The sequence below is a fragment of the Sabethes cyaneus genome, chromosome 1, assembly GCF_943734655.1.
Source record: "Sabethes cyaneus chromosome 1, idSabCyanKW18_F2, whole genome shotgun sequence".
Lineage (NCBI taxonomy): Eukaryota > Metazoa > Arthropoda > Insecta > Diptera > Culicidae > Sabethes > Sabethes cyaneus.
In genome coordinates, this window is record NC_071353.1 from 174,058,218 (window position 1) to 174,078,757 (window position 20,540).

The 20,540-nt window shown below is 45.2% G+C and overlaps 1 protein-coding gene and 1 pseudogene across 1 annotated transcript; both read right to left on the reverse strand.

The window, feature by feature from the left end:
• Positions 1-1,290: 1,290 nt before the first annotated feature.
• LOC128732460 (SET domain-containing protein SmydA-8) lies at positions 1,291-18,723 on the reverse strand. Its single transcript, XM_053825709.1, has 3 exons — positions 17,767-18,723; positions 1,467-1,934; positions 1,291-1,410 (listed from the first exon to the last, which is right to left on the reverse strand). Exons 1-3 carry the CDS (start codon positions 18,721-18,723, stop codon positions 1,291-1,293), a joined length of 1,545 nt encoding a protein of 514 aa, XP_053681684.1.
• LOC128733102 (histone H2A-like) lies at positions 5,136-5,531 on the reverse strand (annotated as a pseudogene).
• Positions 18,724-20,540: the final 1,817 nt, after the last annotated feature.

The window sequence follows — 20,540 nt, forward strand, 5'->3', positions numbered from 1 at the left end:
GGTCGTTTCGTTTCGTTTTATCAAAACAGGCTACTACAACTTTTGGTCTTTGTTCATCCTTTTATCGATATTTTTATTTTGTCTGTGTTGAGAAAAGAGCAAAAACTGGTACTGATTTTCATATCGGACTTAGGTATATTTAGACAAAAGAAAAAAGGGAGAAAACTCTAACAGCAGCAGTATGCTGCTCTCTTGAGTTTTTCATCTCCGTTTTTCTTTTTGGTTAGTATCTTTCAACTAGGTATATACCGATCGAAGTAATATTATCATTTCTGGGAACTTCTTGACTATAGGTAGAGAAGGCAGACGAGTAAATAGAAAATTTGATATTATTTTAAGGGTGTTTTCTTGTTTTTGCTTCACGCGGCATTGGGGTTTAAAAATACATATCTATTTTTTGACCGGGTGTTGCAGTGACGCCGATTTTTTTCTATTCCTTATGTTTCTTATTTTCATGTAAATATTTTTTTTATTACTGCGACGGTAATTGGAACCAATCAATGTTTTAGGTTTAAATTTTCAAGTAAATGTAGATAAATTGAGCTAGAGTTAAATAGAAATCTTGAAACGGGATCAATGAATGGATAAAAAAACGCTTAGAAGTAGAAAAGTTTAAAAATATTCAACAATAGCAAAAGTGTGCAATAAGATGCCAGTCTTTGTGCGTCGATGAGGGTTGTGTTGAATAACCGTTTTTTTTTGCTACCGCCTACTTCGACGAAATGGTCGAAAGTGACGTTTGTTTTTGTTTTTTGTTTTTAATTTTATCATAGATTTATAGATATAGTAGAAACCTGCACTAGAGAATCACAACAGTTTAGAACAATCAATGTAAAAATAATCTACACGCGCCGACCGGAACATGTGACATCCCCGCCAAATTCCTAGCTTCCTAAAGCCTAAACTGGTGCCGAATGGCAAAATTGTCCTTAGATGCAAATATGATATTCGATTCCCGATTGGATCCATGCGGGTTCAGCCCACTAATATTTGCCCGTAGGGCAAAGGATGGGGCTTTTCCGCGTGCGAATGATTGTATTATGATCGGTGCTTTTCGTGTGTCTGTTTTTTTGTGGTGTTTGGTGGGATGGTGTTTTTGTTTTGTTCTGTAAAACTAACAACCATTTCACTACATGATAGTGTCAATTCACATCACCTAAAGTGTCGTAGCCCATTACGACGGAAGCACAACCGTCAGCCAAATTGTTGTGAACGGCATGGCTTGTTCGTTATTTTTTATGTTTATGATCTATTCTATAGGATTTGTTGCAATCGATTAACTGCTGGCTGTCAAATTTTACAACCATAGCACTGTGCTAGTTGGTCCAAATCACGTGGCCGGTTGCCACTGAAACCTAGGATTGTCCAAGCCGTCCGTAAATGCGCTAGGGCTGCCGAATCCGGGAAAGACTAAAACATGCAGGTTTTGTTAATAACCTTAAAACAAGTCAAAGTAAAACACCAACCTGTCGTTCTTCCCGTCGTCCGGCAAGCACCATTCTCACCTTGAACAGTTCATAGCAGAGAACTCCCTTAACAAAGCACTCACCATAGTCCAACTTGGCCAAAATGGCCAAAATCTCCCGGCAGAACTGTTCCTTTTCCAACAGCAGCTCCAGGGACGCATCCTGTTGAATCTTCCGAATCGCTTGCAGTTTCAGCTCCACCGTAAACTGATTACACGGCAACAGAAACCGAGCTGCGTGATCCTTCAAATAATCCACAATATAGGCCGCATCCCGTTTAACCGCATTGTTCAGCACCATTCGACCGGCGATTTCCTGAATTTTGGTAATCCTCAGATTGTCCATCTTCAGCCCACAAGCATCGCACTGCCACACGGACGAAACCTTGAGCGGATCCGAGGGAAGCATTCGACCTCCGGTACACCGCTCCCGTACACATTTCAACGCACCCAAGTAGGTTCCAAGCTCCTGCAAAGAAGAAGAAGAAGAAGAAGAAGAAAAAGAAAAAAGCACCAAAACAAAGCAAGATTAACGCAAATGTCACTTGTTATGCTCAATCGGCACGGCAGCAGGAAAAAATAACGAAGCAACCTGCTGCCTGCCGGGTTGAACGGAGCACGTGCCAAACCGCACGCAAGGTCATTAGCGAAACTGCTTTTGCGTGACATACTGCGCTCCGTTGAATGCCTAATATTTTCTGTCGTCGTTGCTTTCGCTATTCGCCTGCCTTCATTTGAATATTAACATAAAACACATTTAATTGTATGTTTATTTTATGCTCGAAGCAACCGCTGCGCTGGCTCCTGGCTGGTGGTGCTTTCATTGGATTTTAAATACATGCAAAAAAAAAACCCCCAGCAAGGAACGGCACGGTAATAGTTAAGGGCGAAATAAAAAGCCAAGCTTCTCCATGGAACTAATTTAGGTTATTTTTTCCATAATCCTTGACTGAATCAAGGTCGGCACAGCCAGCAGCGGCAAAGCGAACGATGAACACAACAGAACTCCACCGGAATTAGTTTCAAAAGATTATAATTTATGCCTGTAACGCCGCCACCATTACACCGACCGTTGGGGATGTGGGCCATCATCGTATACGAGAACTTTAGCGACAAGGCTGGGGTTCGGTTACAGTTGCTTGCAAATGGCTCCGGTGGGACCAACAGCTCGACATGGTGCTAACGGCGACTGACGACGACGGGGCACATTTCTGTGCCCTCCCGGTGGTGGTGCGTGCTTTCGAAGAGGCACCGTGCTTTGAAATATTGATGCGCACTTCTAAAGTGGTAGGTACCTACATCGAGGCAAAAAGCACAGCTTTTGCCTTAACCATATGTGCTAACCGCAGAGGCATTGATCAAGCGTAATTGTTATTTAACACACATTTCGAACCGGATGGAATTTTGCAGTCAACTAGGTGCCTTTGGTGTCCAGTTTCTTGCAGCAGCTGCAATGCGGTTCTTGCAAGGAAGAGCATCACAGTTCACAGTGGGTACACTTGGATGTTTTCTTCCCCGGCCCAGTAGGCCTCGCGATAGCATGTCACATGGCCGACTCAGCGGAAAATAGCTGAGAACAATGAATATTTCACGCTATGCGTGCAGTCAGTACTTACATTGAACTACTGAACTCTCGAACAAAATGTAATGTTTATGGTGTAAATAAATCTTGTTGAGACGAAGAAACTTTGTCACTTGTTTTGGTTTACTTCCCAAGCACTGGTATAGGTTTAGATCATCGGAAAGAATCTTTCAACCAGTCACGAAGCGAGGATTTCCAGCTGGACAATGCTTCATTTTTTCAACTTTTCAATAATACGTACTTTGGAATTAATAGGTTTCATTACTGGTGTGGATGCGTAGAAGATTTTCCGATCGATTGGCGTAAAAATATTTAAAATCGACCTGCAAACCGCTAAGCTATTAGCGCTCAAAATCTTTCATTTTTCGTGACGGTCGCATTTTTCGATTTTTTGGAATGACACCCTCTCCCAAACCTTGCCGTAAGACGTAGTTCTACGTCAAAATAATTTGTGGGAAGCAAGTCGAATTTTTCTTTAATAAAATCAATTATCTGTGGGCTCTACAGCCTAAAGAACTCAAAAAATCAGAGGGGTTGTGCACAAGACACGACCGCATAGGTGACGTAGGACTGCGTAAGTCTATTTGTAGCGATAGCAGGATGTATCCATGTAATAATACAATTCTTCATGTATACATGCTACATGCGTTGTACGTAGCGTTTATCAAAGTAGGAACATTGTATACGTTCAATCCTCAACTTTAGGAGTTATTTCTATGAATTGTTTGAATCTATTTTATTAAAACGAATCAGTCACACTAAACCAAACAGTAAATCAATTTTCATGATCTGTTTCTACGTTGAATAGTGCTTTTCCTCTGGTAATTGGTAGACGGTACGCGCTAATTCTCAAAAAGCTGAAAATTTTACGCAAAACTTTTCTGCAACTTACAAAAGAAGAACACTGATTTACAAGCTGCAGACGTTTTGGAAGTGATAGAAAATGTCGTCCGTGATCAGAAATCTTATTCCCGTCATTTGCTGGTCGTCCGAAACGGCGAAAAATTCAACTTTTCCCTCGTTGCCTGTGTAATTATAGTATTAACTGGACAAGAACATATAATAAACTCTTCAATTGTTGCGTGGCCCTTAAAAGGATCGATTGTTTGCTTACCATAACTCCAGCTTGCAATAAACTCGCACTAACGCGCTTAACGTAATTTTCTTTTCAGTAAACGGCTTATTGCAACGAACCAACCGGAAAGCCACAGCAGCTATGCGATCGACGAAGCCGTTCGTGTATAGTCATGAGTCACGATGAAATGCCAGTCCAGGTGGCCAGCTGCAAGCGACATGGGATCATTCTAGCCTTTTTGTTGTCGTGAGCAGCACTACCGCAGTTAATTATTACATCACGGCAGCCAGCTCCAGCTTCCATAGTTTCCTTTCCTAAGCAGCCGATGAATACGACTGACCGGGAACTGCAGACGAGCACGACTCGAGCGTGGCTTTCGGTTGCCATTGATGCTTTCTCCTTTGTCGCGTCCAGACATGCCAGTAAGATGCTTGCGTTTGAATAATGCTGTTCGCCGGCTTACTTCGTGTTATGTACCAGAGCAAGCGACAAGAATCGGTCCCACCTATTTTTCGTGGTCCTTCATTCTATCATCTACGTTGAATAAAATGGAGCATTTCAATTTCAGTCTGAACAAAAGAGCAAAGTTACCAGTGAGCCGTTCACCTTTTGCTGCCAAAGAAAAATTACGCTACATATTATTACTGTAACATTGGTGATGGATAAATTTGTGTTGCTAAACAAAACCGAGTGAAAAGCCCTAAGTTCCAAGTTTCCTAGGTTTCATCAATTACCAAAAACCGTTCTTTGAAGAAAGAACAAATTCTCATATGAAGATGCAAAAGATGTTACCAAAACTATCTCATTTTATTAAACCCATGGTTTTATGCATTTTGACACTTGACCGAACACATTTACTTGGAACTGGTATATTTGTTGGCTGCTTTAGTACATTCCGAGACGGCCAACTCAACCAGCTGTAACAAGCGAACAGAAGCGCGAGAGTCATGAACATTATGAACATTATGTTTCGTCCTTAAAAGAACATTTTGTCGACGTGATATGTTGAAAATTTAAGCCTTCTTTTCCATCTTCTTGGGCAGCAACAAAACAGTTTGGATGTTCGGAAAAACACTTCTCTGAGCAATGGTGACACCGGACAGCAATTTGATCAACTCTTCGTCGTTGCGGATGGCCAGCTGCAAGTGACAATAATTCTGATCGTTTCGTTGTCGCTAGCAGCATATTTCCTGCCAATTCCAGAACTTCAGCAGCCAGATATTCCATCACGGCAGCGAAACGAGTGCTCCAGCTCCAACACACGCTCAGCATACTTTCCTTTCCTCAGCAGCCGATGAATACGACCGACCGGGAACTGCAGACGTGCACGACTCGAGCGTGATTTTCGTTTGCCCTTGATGCTTTCTCCTTTGTCGCGTCCAGACATGCCAGCAAGATGTTGGCAGTAGCTCAGCTAGCGTTTGACGAATGCTGTTCGCCGGCTTACCTCGTGTTATGTAAGAGAGCAAGCGACAAGAATCGGTCCCGCCTATTTTTCGTGGTCATCTACGTTGAACAAAATGGAGCATTTCAATTTCAGTCTGAACAAAAGAGCAAAGTTACCAGTAAGCCGTTCGCCTTTTGCTACCAAAGAAAAATTACGTGTGCCCCATGAACCAGCAGAAGTGATTTCGCAACTAAAATTTCTCGATTTGTGGTGACGAGAAGACCAATCTGCAGCTGGCTGTCCGTATTGACGGAGAAATGAACAAACTTTTCTTCGGAGAAAAGTGAGAAGAATGCCGATATTTCTAACAGTTGTATCAATTGTACCAGACACCGTCCTTTTAAGGATGAAAACATGCTTTTATAAAGATATAAAAGATTATTGATCTCCGCTGATGACAATAAAGTTTATTGGGCCAGTAGTATTTATTAAAACAAGCCATTGGGTTTAGTTTTATGGCGTTTTCCTGCGCAACTGTTGCGGCGAATCAGTGCTTAATTTGGTGTTAACTTGGTTTTAATTGCTATCACTTATTCACGGCAGACAATTTTTCAACGTAACGATTATTGAATATTGAATACAATAAGGAATTATCAAGGCAAATAGCAATCAAGGAGAAATGGTAGAATTTCATTTCATAGTTCTCTTGTAACTTTGTTATAGTAGCATTAAATGGAATTTTCCATCGACTTTCTCGTTGATTCCTGAATTGTACCAACATTTGTTCGATAATAATTGGAAATTATTCCAACCAATCACAAAGCGACAATTTCTAGTACGACCGAGTTAAAGTTATTTTCAATTTTTCAATGACGTGCATTGAAAATCAATAGTTTGCAATATTTTCAATAATTTCAAAATTTTCCGATCAATTGGTGTAAATATCTTAAATCTATTGAAAATTGACTGAATTGTAAGCCGAAGCGTGAAAACGCGTTTCCACATTGATGACGTCATTTCCAATAACCAATCACGAAGCGAGAATTCTGGCAAAACATAGGTTCATTATTATCAATTTTTCAATAGTTCAACATCAAGAATCCATACTTTTCTTCATTTGGGCCAATTCTTAGAAGATTATCCAATCGATTGGTGTAAGAATATTGAAAATCGATCGGGAAACTACTAAGCTATCAGCGTTCAAAACCTGTCTACTTTTCGTGAAAGATGTTTTGCAGTGACACCCTATACCAGCTACCTTCCTGAAAGACGTAGTCCTACGTCAAAATGAGTGTACGGAGTGTTATCGCGTCTAGCACCAACCAGAAATGGAAATTTAAAGAATAGATTGCTTTTCACGTTTAAACTTTAGGTAAAAATGTATTATTTTTGCTCGATTAAAAAATTCTCTTTCCCTTTAAATGCCCATCACTAGGAGGACAAAAACTTTATAAAATAATTGTAATCGCCTTATCGACTAATGTTTTATGGAAGAGGCTAAAATTTTTCGAGTTCGATAAAAATCTGTTTTATTTGTATGAGAGTCCTTATACCCCTACCACAGGGGTGAGGGGTCTCAAGCCATCATAAAATAAATTCATGCCTCCAAAATCCCCCACAAGCCAAATTTGGTTACTAACTGTCACAAGAACCTTCCCTGGCCCCAAAAACCCCTGCATGCAAAATTTCACGCCGATCGGTTCAGTAGTTTCCGAGTCTATTAGGAACATACCAACAGACAGACAGACAGAAATCCATTTTATAGGTATAGATGAATCATTTAATACAAGATAAGCCCAGTACTGCAGTTTGTGCAACACAAACAAAATACGTAGAAGATGTTCGATTTCATTTTTATGCTGCATGCATCTCGTAGAGCTTGTAACTGATAGTGGTCAGTAGGACGCTCTATTCCGTTGAGTGTGCATGTCGCAGGAAGATGTTGAACAGTCATAGCAGAACGTTGATTTTAAGTGCCTTATTAACGACACTATTCCGCGTTGGTTTGCAAAATCCAACTGAAACATTTTATATTTCAAATATTAGAGTAAGTAGATAGATTTCTTTCAAGATTGAATAAACAATTCAGATTTTTTGTTATTAGGCTAACTGGCATAGAGCAAACGAATTTTGTACCTCGATGGGAATGCAATTGGTGGAAATCCCGACGCAACAGAAAAATAACGCCGTAGCAGCATTTGTCAAAACTACCGACAAGTTTGATGAAGAAGAATGTAGTTTTTGGATTGGGGGCAGCGATCTTGTCGAGGAAGGTGTATTTTCATGGATCGGCAGCGGAACGCTGATCACATACAAAAACTGGTCTCTAGATGAGCCTAACAATGCTAATGAAACGGAAGATTGCATGCAGCTAGTGTACGTACCAAAGCATATACAGTATTGGACCTGGAATGACAACAACTGTAAAAATAACAACTTTTACTTTATTTGTGAAAACACTGGAATAAAATGTATACCACAATTTTGAATTAGTGTTTTCAAAGTTTAGCTGTAATATTAAAACTATTCTTATAGTAATACAGTACTTATATACTCCACTGCCGACGGTTACCCACCATGGCGTTTACCTGTCGCTAGAACAGGTTCTCGTCTACAGCCCGGATGTCTTTGGCTCAGCTGTCCTAGCGGATTCCAATCTCGTTCGCTCCTTTCCTCAAGGTGTGTCCGATCCACTTACAACTTCCCACCCAAGCTTTCCACTGCTGGTACGGTGCGTGGTTTCTCCCAGAATCTTATACGCTCGCTGCTCTTCGACTCCTTTCACAGCTGGGACAACGGCAACACCTACACTTTCGACGTCAAAAAAGCGCTGAACGTAGTCGTGGAGATCAACATTTCTAGGTTCAGCATGCACGTGGAGCTGCCTGTGGGACGTGCTTGCTTGCGCTTTCCACAGACTCCCACATACTGCCCACCCAATCCTGGTTTTTGTTGCGAACGGCTCGTTCAACTTGCCCTCCCGCAATTTCAAAGGAGCCAGTTCTCCGATCAGGATACCTGGCACAACGGATGGGAAACTCTTCACCGGGAGCTTGCTTAGATGAGCAAATCGTGTAGCGAGCTCTTCGTAATTCGTGGTCTGTGCGGTAAACCGAGGTTGTCGACAGTGTATACTTCAGATAACCGATATCGCTTGCTACAGCTAACTTCCGATATCTCCATCGTTACAACTTCCGCACCAACAATAGTTTTCTTGATGCCTCCAGTCCATTCAATACGCAAGGTCTCCTGTTCTCCGTTGACACCGAGTGCATCTGCGATCGACCGCTCAATGAGTGTTACCGATGATCCATCGTCGAGGAACGCGTAGGTGTTAAACTGCCCGCTTTTGCCAAACAAAGTAACCGGGAGGATACGAAAGAGAGTCGATGACGAGAGTTGACAATGAACTGTTACCACCGCACTGGTAGTCTTCGAAGCAGCCGATGGGTCGAAATGGAGTAAACGATGATGTCGCTTAGGGCAGTCGTTGATCCCACAGATCTCCCCTTTGCCGGGCCACCGAGCGTGCGATGTGAGGCAGCGAGCACAGAGCTTATGGACCTTCACTGCCTTCCACTTGGCATCTAACTCCATCCTTTTGAACGAAGAGCAATTTTCGATTCGATGACTGTCGACGTTGCAAACTGCGCACGATTGGCACCGCCCCGTGCTAGGACCAACTTCTTTCTTCTTTTCATAAATGGTACCAGTTTTTTCTTCTTCCTGACGACTCGTGTTCGGTTGATCCGTGGACACGTGCGCGTTGACAAACGATCTTTCCCTTGGTCGGTTCCGCTCATCTTACGTGGATTTCTGGGGAATGGTTGCAAGCTGTGTCACGCCGCTTGCAGTTGAGGATATTTTCGCCATATAGATGCTGAATACCTCCAAGTCGGCCACTGGAACTCGTTCCTGATAAAGCGCCCAGTTGAACTTCGCCGTTGCTGGTAGCTTATCAACCAGTTCTTGAAGGAGGATTGGATTTGCGAGATGTTGTTCGAGCCCCACTGCTTTCAGATGTCCACACGAATTTTGAATTAACAGCCCAAAACTGACTAGTGTCTCCAACCGATCTGGTTTCGGAGCAAGGGTTGCCCGTACCTTGGCAATCATATTATTCACGATTTATTCTGGGCGCCCATACAACTGCTGCAGAGTAGACAAGACTTGGGGTACTGTCAACGGATGGAGTAAAAAGCTGCTAACAGAGTCCTTTGCACTGCCTTTCAGGCTTCGCTGCAAACGTAAAAGATTTTCTGCGTTACTATACCCGCACGAGTCCGTTGAATGCTGGTAGCTGCTTATAAACAGCGACCAATCGATCGGATCTCCGGAGAAAATCGAAAGCTCCTTGGAGACCACTTGTCTAGCAACCAGTTGGTAAGGGGAAGGGCCACGGTAGTCGCTTACATAAGGTGGAACTAAACCCTGAGGTATCAACTGCGGATGAGTGTTTTGCACGTACGATATGGAAGAAATCCCCCCTGCAGACACTCCAGGCAAATCACTATTCTCAGAAATCGGAACAGGAGGAGGGGCTAAAGGAGGGTTTACATCATTTGCATTAGTTGAATCAAACCATGACGCCGGAGGAGGGGGTAATGGAGGAGAACAACCCATTTCTGATGACTGACCTTCGTTCCGATTGATAAACTGTTGCACCTCACCATGCAGGTCCCAATACTCCTTCTTCGCTTCATTCCGCAACCGCACGGCTTCGTGCTCTCGCTGACGGCTTCAATCTGGAGTTGTAGCTGCTGTTCCGTTAGACGCATACCCTGATCTTCGCTTTCTAGTTCTGCCAGCTGAAGCCGAAGTACTTCGTATTCCCGATGACATCGGGAAAGCTGATCCCGCATATCTGCTTCCGGCGTGCGCATCCGCTTCTTCTCCTCAACGAGTGTCTCAACCTGCATCCTTAGGGCTGCTTGCTCGCAGTCTTGTTGTTTGGTCTGGTTCTGCAAATCGAATTCACAAATACTCATCCGCTCCGCCTCCTTTACGCGTTGTTCATGAAGAGTTTCAACTGCACCCTTCAGAATTGCTTGCTCCTGATCTCTTTGCTTGAGCTGATTACGCAGACCTGCCTCTCATTCGCGAGCTCATTTCAGCTCATCAGTATGCAGCACTTGCAGATCTGTAATCTGGTTCACCAGCTATGGTTGCCAGCAGCTCCTGGACACCCCACTGTTTCGTATTAGCTTACTGATGTAGCTGCAGGGCATTCCGCTTCCTGAGTTCACCGGTTTCCACGCTCCAACGCTTGTAGGAGGAGGGCCAAGACAATGATTTTTCGGATTTGCGCCTGTTGACGCTGGTTCATCCATCATCGACCATAGGGTCCGCATACGTTTGTAGATCGACGATAGGTAATTCGTCCGATCTTACTTCAGCGACGCCTTCCTGGTCTTCTTTAACCACCATGTTTCCCACGGTCTGTGGTTTCGAATTCGCCTCTGTTACCATACCATTTTCGTCTACGGGATTAGAAGCTTCGGGGATAGCTGCTTTCAGTGGTGTTGAAGAAGGATGTACTTCCTGCGGATTTCCCAGAATTGTATCCTCGGGTTGATTAGCGCTCGCAGACGTCGATGCCAGAACGATATTTTCACTCGCTACCGTCTCGGTTTGCTTTACCCTACCCTGCTATATTCTAACCGTTTCGTACTACTCCGAGTGCTCCGCATACTGCGTACACTTGCACCTTCTTCCTCGTCATGCCGACTCAGTAGCTCATGCTTCCGAGCGAGGAACAATTTTTCGCGCTCCATTCTTTCCTGAAGCTCACGTTCGTTTAACACACGTTCCTTTGCAATCCTCTCGCGGCTTAAATCCTCCAAAAGCTTCTTCTCTTCGTCAAGGCGCTGCAGTTCACGGGCTACTTTTGCTGCACGAGCACTAGATGAGCTGGAGATCCCGCTTACCTGACTCGAGGCTGGTTTCGCTTTACCAGAAACGTCACTCCGCATGCATGGTACACATAAGAAAGTAGCCGATTGTACCGTGTCCGTATTCACGTTCGCACAAGAAAAATGGTACCAGCTACTGCACTTCAAACACTGTACCATATATCGCTCTGAGTTTGTTGGCCGATCACAACCGGCACAATCATGCGACTCACCTCCGTCATGGTCTACTATAGATGCGATGAATGAATCCTCCGATGAATGATTCGACACTTTTTCTTCTCCACCACTCGGATCGAGGTTAGCATTCTCCTGCTGAGCCCTCGTTTGCGACCGAGTTTGTCTCACATTTGCCTGTGAATTCATCTTAACCGGATGAAATCTTTAAAAATTGTTGCGGGAGATATATAAGGAGTTCTTCTAGCGATGATCAATCGACGTTATTTGTTTACGATCAGCTTAAAGCTACAAAGAATATTTATTTTAGGCTAAGTTCACTTCTAGATTCATAATTTAACTCACATTTCAGTCTGCGTACAGGTTTTTATCTGCCACACAACAAGATTCTTTATAGACTTAAGTTTTAACTTTTTAGCCTATAAGTAGCATGTAAGTTTGGGGCATAAAATAGACCCCCCTGTGGTTCACAGCCTCTTACCTAGCAACTCCTACCCCAACCTCCTCGTGGTACCAGCCGGGATACGAGCAACCTCGGGTGGAGATCGGGTAACCAACCCCGGTGGAAACCAAGGTCGTATGCTGACAGGGGAGGAGGGCTCCTTCGAGCTACGTTGGCCCTCCGGCGATACTGTGGGGTTGGTTGCGGGCTTTGCAAGCCTGAACCACTAAAAAAACCAAAGCAATGGACTCCGTAAGTAATAATAATAACTCTAATCGGAACAATCGGCAAAGACCCAGGCGACGAAAACGGACTAACGATTGGAAATTAGGAACATGGAACTGTCGGTCTCTAAATTTCCTCGGAAGTACCCACGTGCTTTCTAAAGAAGTGAAGAGCCGCAAGTTCGACATCGTAGCGCTGCAGGAGGTATGCTGGAAAGGAACGATGGTACGTACGTATAGAGATGGTCATACCATCTACCAGAGCTGCGGCAATACACACGAGCTGGGCACAGCTTTTATAGTGATGGGCGAGATGCAGAAGCGGGTGATCGGGTGGTGGCCGACCAACCCTCGAATGTGCAGATTAATCAAGGGCCGATTCTTCAATATAAACATAATTAGCGTGCACAGCCCTCACCTCGGAAGTACCGATGATGACAAAGACGAATCCTACGCGCAGTTGGAGCGTGAATACGACCGCTACCCAAGACATGATGTCAAAATTATAATCGGGGACCGTAATGCTCAGGTTGGTCAGGAGGAGGAATTCAAACCGGTGATTGGACGGTTCAGCGCTCACCCGCAAACGAACGAAAACGGCCTAAGACTTGTCGACTTCGCCACCTCCAAGAACATGGCCATACGTAGTACCTTCTTCCAGCATAACCTCTACCATCGGAACACCTGGAGATCACCCAACCAGACAGAATCACAAATCGACCACGTTCTGATAGATGGTCGGCACTTTTCAGACATTATCGACGTCAGAACCTATCCGGGCGCTAACATTGATTCGGATCACTACCTAGTGATGGTAAGGATACGTCAAAAACTATCTGTTGTGAACAACATACGATACCGCCGCCCGCCACGGTATAATCTAGCGCGACTGAAGCAACCGGAGGTCGCCGAAAACTACGCGTTATCTCTCGAAACCGCGCTGCCGGAAGAGGGTGAGCTGGATGAAGCCCCTCTTGAAGACTGTTGGAATGACGTGAAAACAGCCATTAACAGCGTAGCGGAGAACGTCCTAGGCAGTGTGGCACCGAATCGACGTAACGAATGGTTTGACGAGGAATGCCAGCAGATATTGGATGAGAAGAACGCAGCGCGGATACAAATGCTGCGTAGAGCCACCCATTTGAATGTGGAGCGATACAAACAGAAGCGGAGGCAGCAAAACCGACTCTTCCAGGAGAAGAAGCGCCACCAAGAGGAGAAGGAGTGCGAAGAACTCGAACAGCTGTACCGTTTTCACGACACACGGAAGTTCTATCAGAGACTCAACGGATCTCGCAAAGGCTTCGTGCCGCGGGCCGAAATGTGCAGAGATAAAGATGGAGGTATCTTGACTGATGACCGTGCGATGATCGAAAGGTGGAAGCAGCACTACGATGAACACCTGAATGGCGTGCAGGCGGAAGACCATGATAGCGGAGGAAGTGACCACATTGGTGCAGCAAGCGACCAAGATGTGCCACCCCCATCGATAAGGGAAGTTAAAGAAGCCATCCAGCGGCTGAAGAACAACAAAGCAGCGGGAAAGGATGGCATTGGAGCGGAACTTATTAAAATGGGCCCGGACAAGTTGGCCGGCTGTCTGCATCAATTGATTGTCAAGATTTGGGATACGGAACGACTACCGGAGGAGTGGAAAGACGGGGTTATCTGCCCTATCTACAAGAAAGGTGATAAGCTGGATTGTGAGAACTACCGAGCCATCACTATCCTGAATGCCGCCTACAAAGTGCTGTCCCAAGTCCTCTTTCATCGACTATCGCCAATAGCCAATAGATTTGTGGGAAGTTACCAGGCCGGCTTCATGGAGGGTCGGTCTACAACAGACCAAATCTTCACCCTGCGGCAGATCCTCCAGAAGTGCCGCGAATTCCGAGTCCCCACGCACCACCTGTTCATCGATTTCAAAGCCGCATATGATAGCGTAAACCGACAAGAGCTGTGGAAAATTTTGGACGAAAACGGCTTTCCGGATAAGCTTACTAGACTTATCATGGCTACGATGGATGGGATCCAGTGCTGTGTGAGAATCTCGGGTGGATTGTCGGACCCATTCGAATCTCGCAGGGGACTTCGACAAGAAGATGGACTTTCCTGCCTGCTATTCAACATTGCGCTTGAAGGTGTTATAAGGCGAGCGGCGATCGCAATGCGGGGCACGATTTTCAATAAATTCAGTCAATTTATCTGCTTTGCTAACGACGTGGATGCTGTCGGCAGAACATTTGAGGCGGTGTAAGATCAGTACACCAGACTGAAACGCGAAGCAGAGAAGATTGGATTGCAGATAAATACGTCTAAAACGAAGTATATGCTGGCGGGCGGGACCGAGCGCAGCACCACCGCTTGGGCAGCGCTTGGGCAGCACCGTGGTAATCGACGGGGATGAGTTCGAGGTAGTCGACGAGTTCGTATACCTTGGCTCGCTGGCAACAGAGGACAACAATACCAGCCGTGAGATTAAAAGACGTATTATCAGCGGAAGTCGGGCCTACTACGGACTCCACAAACACTTGCGGTCGAACAATCTGAGCCCCCGTACAAAGTGCACATTGTACAAAACGCTAATTAGACCGGTTGTCCTCTACGGGCACGAAACGTGGACATTGCTAGAAGAGGACCTACGAGCACTCGGAGTTTTCGAACGGCGGGTGCTAAGAACCATCTTTGGCGGAGTGCAAGAGAACGGTGTATGGAGGCGAAGAATGAACCACGAGCTCGCGCGTCTCTACGGCGAACCAAGTATTCAGAAAGTGGTTAAAGCAGGACGGATACGTTGGGCAGGACATGTTGCTAGAATGCCGGACAACTATCCTGCAAAAATGGTTTTCGCATCAAATCCGGTAGGAACAAGACGAAGAGGGGCACAGCGAGCGAGGTGGCAAGACCAGGTGGAGCGAGATCTGGCGAGCACTGGGTGCCCGCGGAACTGGAGATCAGTTGCCATGGACCGAAATAGATGGAGAAATTATACTGCGCAGGCCTTGTCATAAGACGTTAGGCCAATTAAGTAAGTAAGTAAGTAAGTAAGTAAGTAAGTAAGTTTGATTTGATCTCGATTTGATAATGTAAATATAGTTTACCTTTAACGTAAGAATAATTCCAAAACAGAAATTTAAGTATAATTTTAATTGCACAATGTTCTTCACTTTCCAAGCTCAATGACTACGGTTTGTTTACTATTAGTTTATGCTCATTAATGATATCACTTTGACAGTTTCAGTTGCGCATAGATGATGGGTCACGCTTACTCACTAGGGTTGTTCACGTACCAGGGGCTGTTCACAAACAACGGGCTGTTGTGGCGAACAACCTATGTTCACGAGTTTAGAGGATTCAACTGGACGCCGTTGTGCAAAACCTTGCACGAGATGGGCGATGAGATGGACTAGCTTATCTGGAACTGCTCTACGCCTAAGTGCGCCGCAGATTTTTTCGTGGTTGAGTCGGCCAAACGCTTTTTCAACGTCAACGAACACCAGCAGAAGAATGTCATCGAATTCGTTAATCTGCTCCAATGTAATACGTTGTCCAATATCATACGTTATGATATGGTCTACATATGATCGGCCGGTTCGGAATCGATCTTTTTTTATCAAACATGTCGAGGTAGGTTTTCAGCCACATTTTGATGCGCCATGAGAAACACGAATTGACCAAACAAACACTGGCAGTGCAATCAAACCACAGACAAACAGACATAACACTCGTTTTCCATTCTTCGTACCGATTAAACCGTCATTTCAAATTTGAGCTTAATTGGGAATGTCTCCGTTTTGGTTAAAGTGGCGCTTTTTGACGAAAGAAAGGGAATTCCCCATAAAAAATACTTGCCACTTCGAGGGATACTCCTGTTGTTATTTGATATTTGGGAATGTCGATCATAGATGGTGCTAGTGTTCAGGCTAAATGTGAGGTACGATAAGTTTTGTAGATTTTTCTTCCAAGAGTTATGTCTGTTTGTCTGTGATCAAACGTTCGTTGATCTAGTAGCTCATGTGCGTGTGGACAAACGTCAAAACGTTCGTAAAAAGCGATATCTTATACCTACCGTTTTTGGTTTTGCTTAGTTCTAACCTAGGTTCGCTCTAGTTCCAATCGAATAGCTGACAAAACGTTTGTTTTTTCACATTCATTCATTCATGAAATGCATCTTGCATTAACGAGTAATATGAGGTTCTCGGTTATATGGGCATTACATCCCCAGTCCTCCTATATATCAGTGACGTTCCGTTCTTGCTGTCACGGTGTGCCCACTCGTGCCGAATGCGCGCGTAGAATCTGCCGGCAGCCGTCAATGACGTTCCGTTTCGTTGCCGCTGCCTGCCGCTAATGGTTAATCTACTAAATCGACCGTAGCGCACAACTTAGATCTCACAACATGAGTGAGGAAGAAAAGGTTTCACTATCATAAGTATGGCACAAAGTGACAAACTATTTTGCAGATTGCATTGTGAATACTTTGCATTGCATGCTCTGGCAGAAGGATTCAAAACCCACATATTTATCCTCATAATTGGTACGGTATTTTGTAATCCTTGTAATGTTTAAGGTTGGCAGATTCCTATTCGGTTATCTGGGATATCCTACATGTTGTGTTTAGGGTCGAAAAATTGTTCGTTTAGTGACAGCTTGGTTATAGAGAAGAGCGCCAAGTTGAACACCTTTGTATTGGCATCTTAAGCATCTTCGAAAAAAAACAAATCAATTTAGAAGCCAACTTTGAACATTACACTGAACTGAGTCGTCTCAAATGTCAGAAAACTGCCACATATCTCAGTATATTAGACTATAACCACTCGAGCGGAAACCCGTAAAACTCCCAGTGTAGCCGCTAATTATATCACACCTCTCGGCTGTTGGCGCATCACACTTCAACCAGCGGAAACTACCGGATCGAAAATTGCCGCAGTTCAAAATCCTCTAGCCGCTAGCTAGCCGGGTGATGGGTTTTCCTCGACTCGGCAAACACACCGCAGCGGCAGCAGCAGCAAGCAAAGCACACAAAAATATTAATAAAAGAAAACAACAACAGCTCGGTATAGTAGGCTATCATGTGTTTGGCGCGGATCAATTTTCGCTCGCTCTGTTCTTCTTGTAGCGCGCGCGTCTGCCAAACCAGACACGGTTTGCTTTGATTTTTTGGCACTTTGCAAAATTGTAGCGAAAAAGAAAAAAAACGTAGGTAAGCGAAACACGGTGAAGGGACTAATTAATGCCAGTCGAACACTTGCTAGAATAAACAGCAGAACAAATGCCAGACTTTTCATTCCAATTCACTACGCTGCTGTTGGTGCCTAATGGAAAAAAAAGTTCGTTGGTGTCAATCGTGAAACTGTCCATCATTCGAAATAGGAAGGCCCCGCACTAAAGCCGTGTCGCGATTAAATTAGCAATTATAAGCATGGATTGAGTGGCACACTCGTTTTAAATTTTATAAACTAGACAAATCAATATTTCCACGTTACGAAGAAAGTTCAAACTTACCGTCGGATCGCGGCAGCGCCGGCAGCCGCACAGAAAGTGCTTCGAGAAGCACAGCTGAACGATGCGGTGGTGGGTGCCCCACAGCGTCCGGGAGTAGTTGTTGAAGATCTGCTCGCCCCGGCGGATCGGCTTGGAGGCATAGCAGCGCATCACCAGCTGCTCGTCGAACACGTACCGCGTATTCGGCAGGCAGCGGTGGTTCATCAACGCGCCCAGAATGTACAGCCCCCGCTGAACGATTTCGTGGTCGTTGTTTTCCTGATCCGATACGATGCGGCTGGTTTCGAAGGCGTTCGTGTTCAGAATGTTAACCACCTGCCGCAGGAAGGCCACCTGTGGACCATCTTCCGCGAGATTTGCAAAGATCTTCTCCTTTAGGAGCCACTCGATTTCGGTGACCAAATCCTTTCGGGGCGGATGACCTTCCATGCCGAGCACAATCGAACGATCGCGGGCATTTAACAGAAGCGCTCGGATGGCGGTCAGGGCATAGAGAATGGATTTGCAGTAACGCTTCCGGTCCTTCGGCTGCCAGGAGTTAATAATTCTACACTCTGCGCTGTGGGAAGTTTCAGAGGCCCCACTTGAGTCACATTTCGAACAAATCGGCAAACGGCAGCCTCCGCTGCAAAGTGTCAACTTTTGTTGTATTCTACAACAGCTAGCACAAAATATCACATCGTAATTGTTGGTACGTGGACCGAGCAGGATCGGCCGATCCAGGAAGATCAATTCATCGGGCGCAATATCTCGGGTTGCTACCAACCCCCGTCCGTATCCCTCGAAAACAATCATATCCCAAGGATGGTCCGGGTCGTACAGATCTCCAAGGAACTCCACCAGTTCGGTTTTGAACCGCGTCAGGTTCTCTACAGCTACACTATCACTAACGTTATCACATTCGGCCTGCGCTGGATTGCCATTGGGCGGAATGGATTGCCCGTCGGCGGCTGCCATCGTTGCTAGACTTAAACCGTAATGCGGCAGAGTGCTAAACCGTTGAGCTCAGCTGGCAGACTGAGCTGGCAGATGTGGACGAGGACGATTGGAATGACGGACGTTAGGAACGGTCGGAATGCAGCCAAAAATTATCTCATGTTTGAGAGCTAATTCACAATTTTTACCTCCACCACCTTCTCGATCGGCGGTGTTGCTAGATTTTCTTATTCCGTTGATTTTCCGCGCAGCGACCGACCAAACCGCTTCTGCCGGTGGCCGTCTGTCCGATTTCATGTCTGTCACCGTACTGAGAGGTGTGTGACTCGACCGAAGCCGTGCCCACCGAGTTGGTTCTGTTGCTTCACTTGCCCGCAACTGCCGTGCCGTTGTTGTTGTGGTTATTTTATTTTTGGTGGTGGTTAGAAATGCCGCACGCGATATGATTTTCCAACTCGACTGTCACGGGGGCACACACGAATAGAAATAAAAACGACGGCAGGAGGACGGAGAATCCGCGCAGGAGCACCAGCTATAGCTCAACACATGCTCTAGCAAGGAAAACTATGAGCTGCTTCTTCAACAGGCAACATCAAATTTCAGCTTGTAAACAAGTTGTCGAGAGGAAAACAAAAAAGAACTTCGTTTTAAGGAGGGCCACTACTAGTGCCGGTATTCGTGTAGTACACAATGACACCCATAGAAAGCACAGGCCTGCTTTTCAATGTCCAAAAGTTGAATTTTTCCACAACACCATGTCACTTGTAGCTGTCACTAATGAGATTTGGCACCGAGTTAGCACTGTTTTCATTCGCCTACTTGGATTACGCCGACAGTAAGCGGACAGATGTTCGTCGTAACTACGGATGCTGCTGTTATTGCTACTGTTGACGTGCGACGACATTTCCTTGACCTCGAAAAAAACACTGTCAGCTCGCATCACATTCTCCAGCTGCGCTGTTGATGGCGATACGCACCACTTCACTGCTTCTGCTGTGGCTTTTGCTGCTGCTGCTGCTGCTACTGGGGTTGAAATCCGAGTAAAACCCCAGCAAGTAAAGCACAGGTAAACTATAGCTCAACCGCAAGGTCACAGCAATGCTGCTGCCATCCACAGCCTGGAACTGGTTTTCATTAACTCCGAATCACGAATCGGAACGGTAAGGGGAAAAAAATAAAACACCCGCACGCACGACAAGCTTCGCACGTCTGACGAGAGCCAAATCTGACTTCTGTTCATCACCTCTCCACCGTGTGTGGCGGCGGCATCGAGAGCGGATGCTGCGCTGCGACTCATCCGCCACAGTGCGGAGATCGGTTTGGGGATCGAAAAAAAAGCGTCTGTTTTAAGATGAAAGACACACACGCACCATTGCGCGGAGAGCGTTTATCGGAGAGCGTGTCTGGAAAGAGCGCTACTTCTGTAGCGGATTCTAACCGAAGACGCGGGCAACACTGCTGGCCTTTGCGGGCCTGTTTATATTTTTCTCAGCGAAGAGTCTCACAAGCGTCAGTTGAGCTTCAGATGCGGTGAGCGACGCGATTCTCCCACCAGGATGCCGCTTGGTGAACCACGTGTATTGCCAGCTAGTGCCATGTAGGTTTTCTTTGACGGTAGAGATCCGTTTTTTTCGTGGCACTGTCAATTAGGAGACATGCGCAACCGACGGTGGTGGTCCGTATTTTCAGTTCCGTAGAATTTGTTGTTAAAACAGTTTTACTAATCACAGGACATTGTATGTTGTACTCAGCGTTACTGCATTTAAAATTAATTTATTAATATAGAAATAAATAGAGGTTACATTCAGAGTGAACATGCAATTTTTTCCAATTATTAG

Bases quoted from the DNA above. Each gene is read 5' to 3' on its own strand.
- LOC128732460 (XM_053825709.1), bottom strand. From the start codon at position 18,723: ATGGCAGCCGCCGACGGGCAATCCATTCCGCCCAATGGCAATCCAGCG. The intron at 1,935-17,766 runs GTAAGTTTGAAC...TCTTCTTTGCAG, and splicing joins GGCGCTGCCGCGATCCGACG to GAGCTTGGAACCTACTTGGG. The intron at 1,411-1,466 runs GTTGGTGTTTTA...TGCATGTTTTAG, and splicing joins GACGACGGGAAGAACGACAG to TCTTTCCCGGATTCGGCAGC.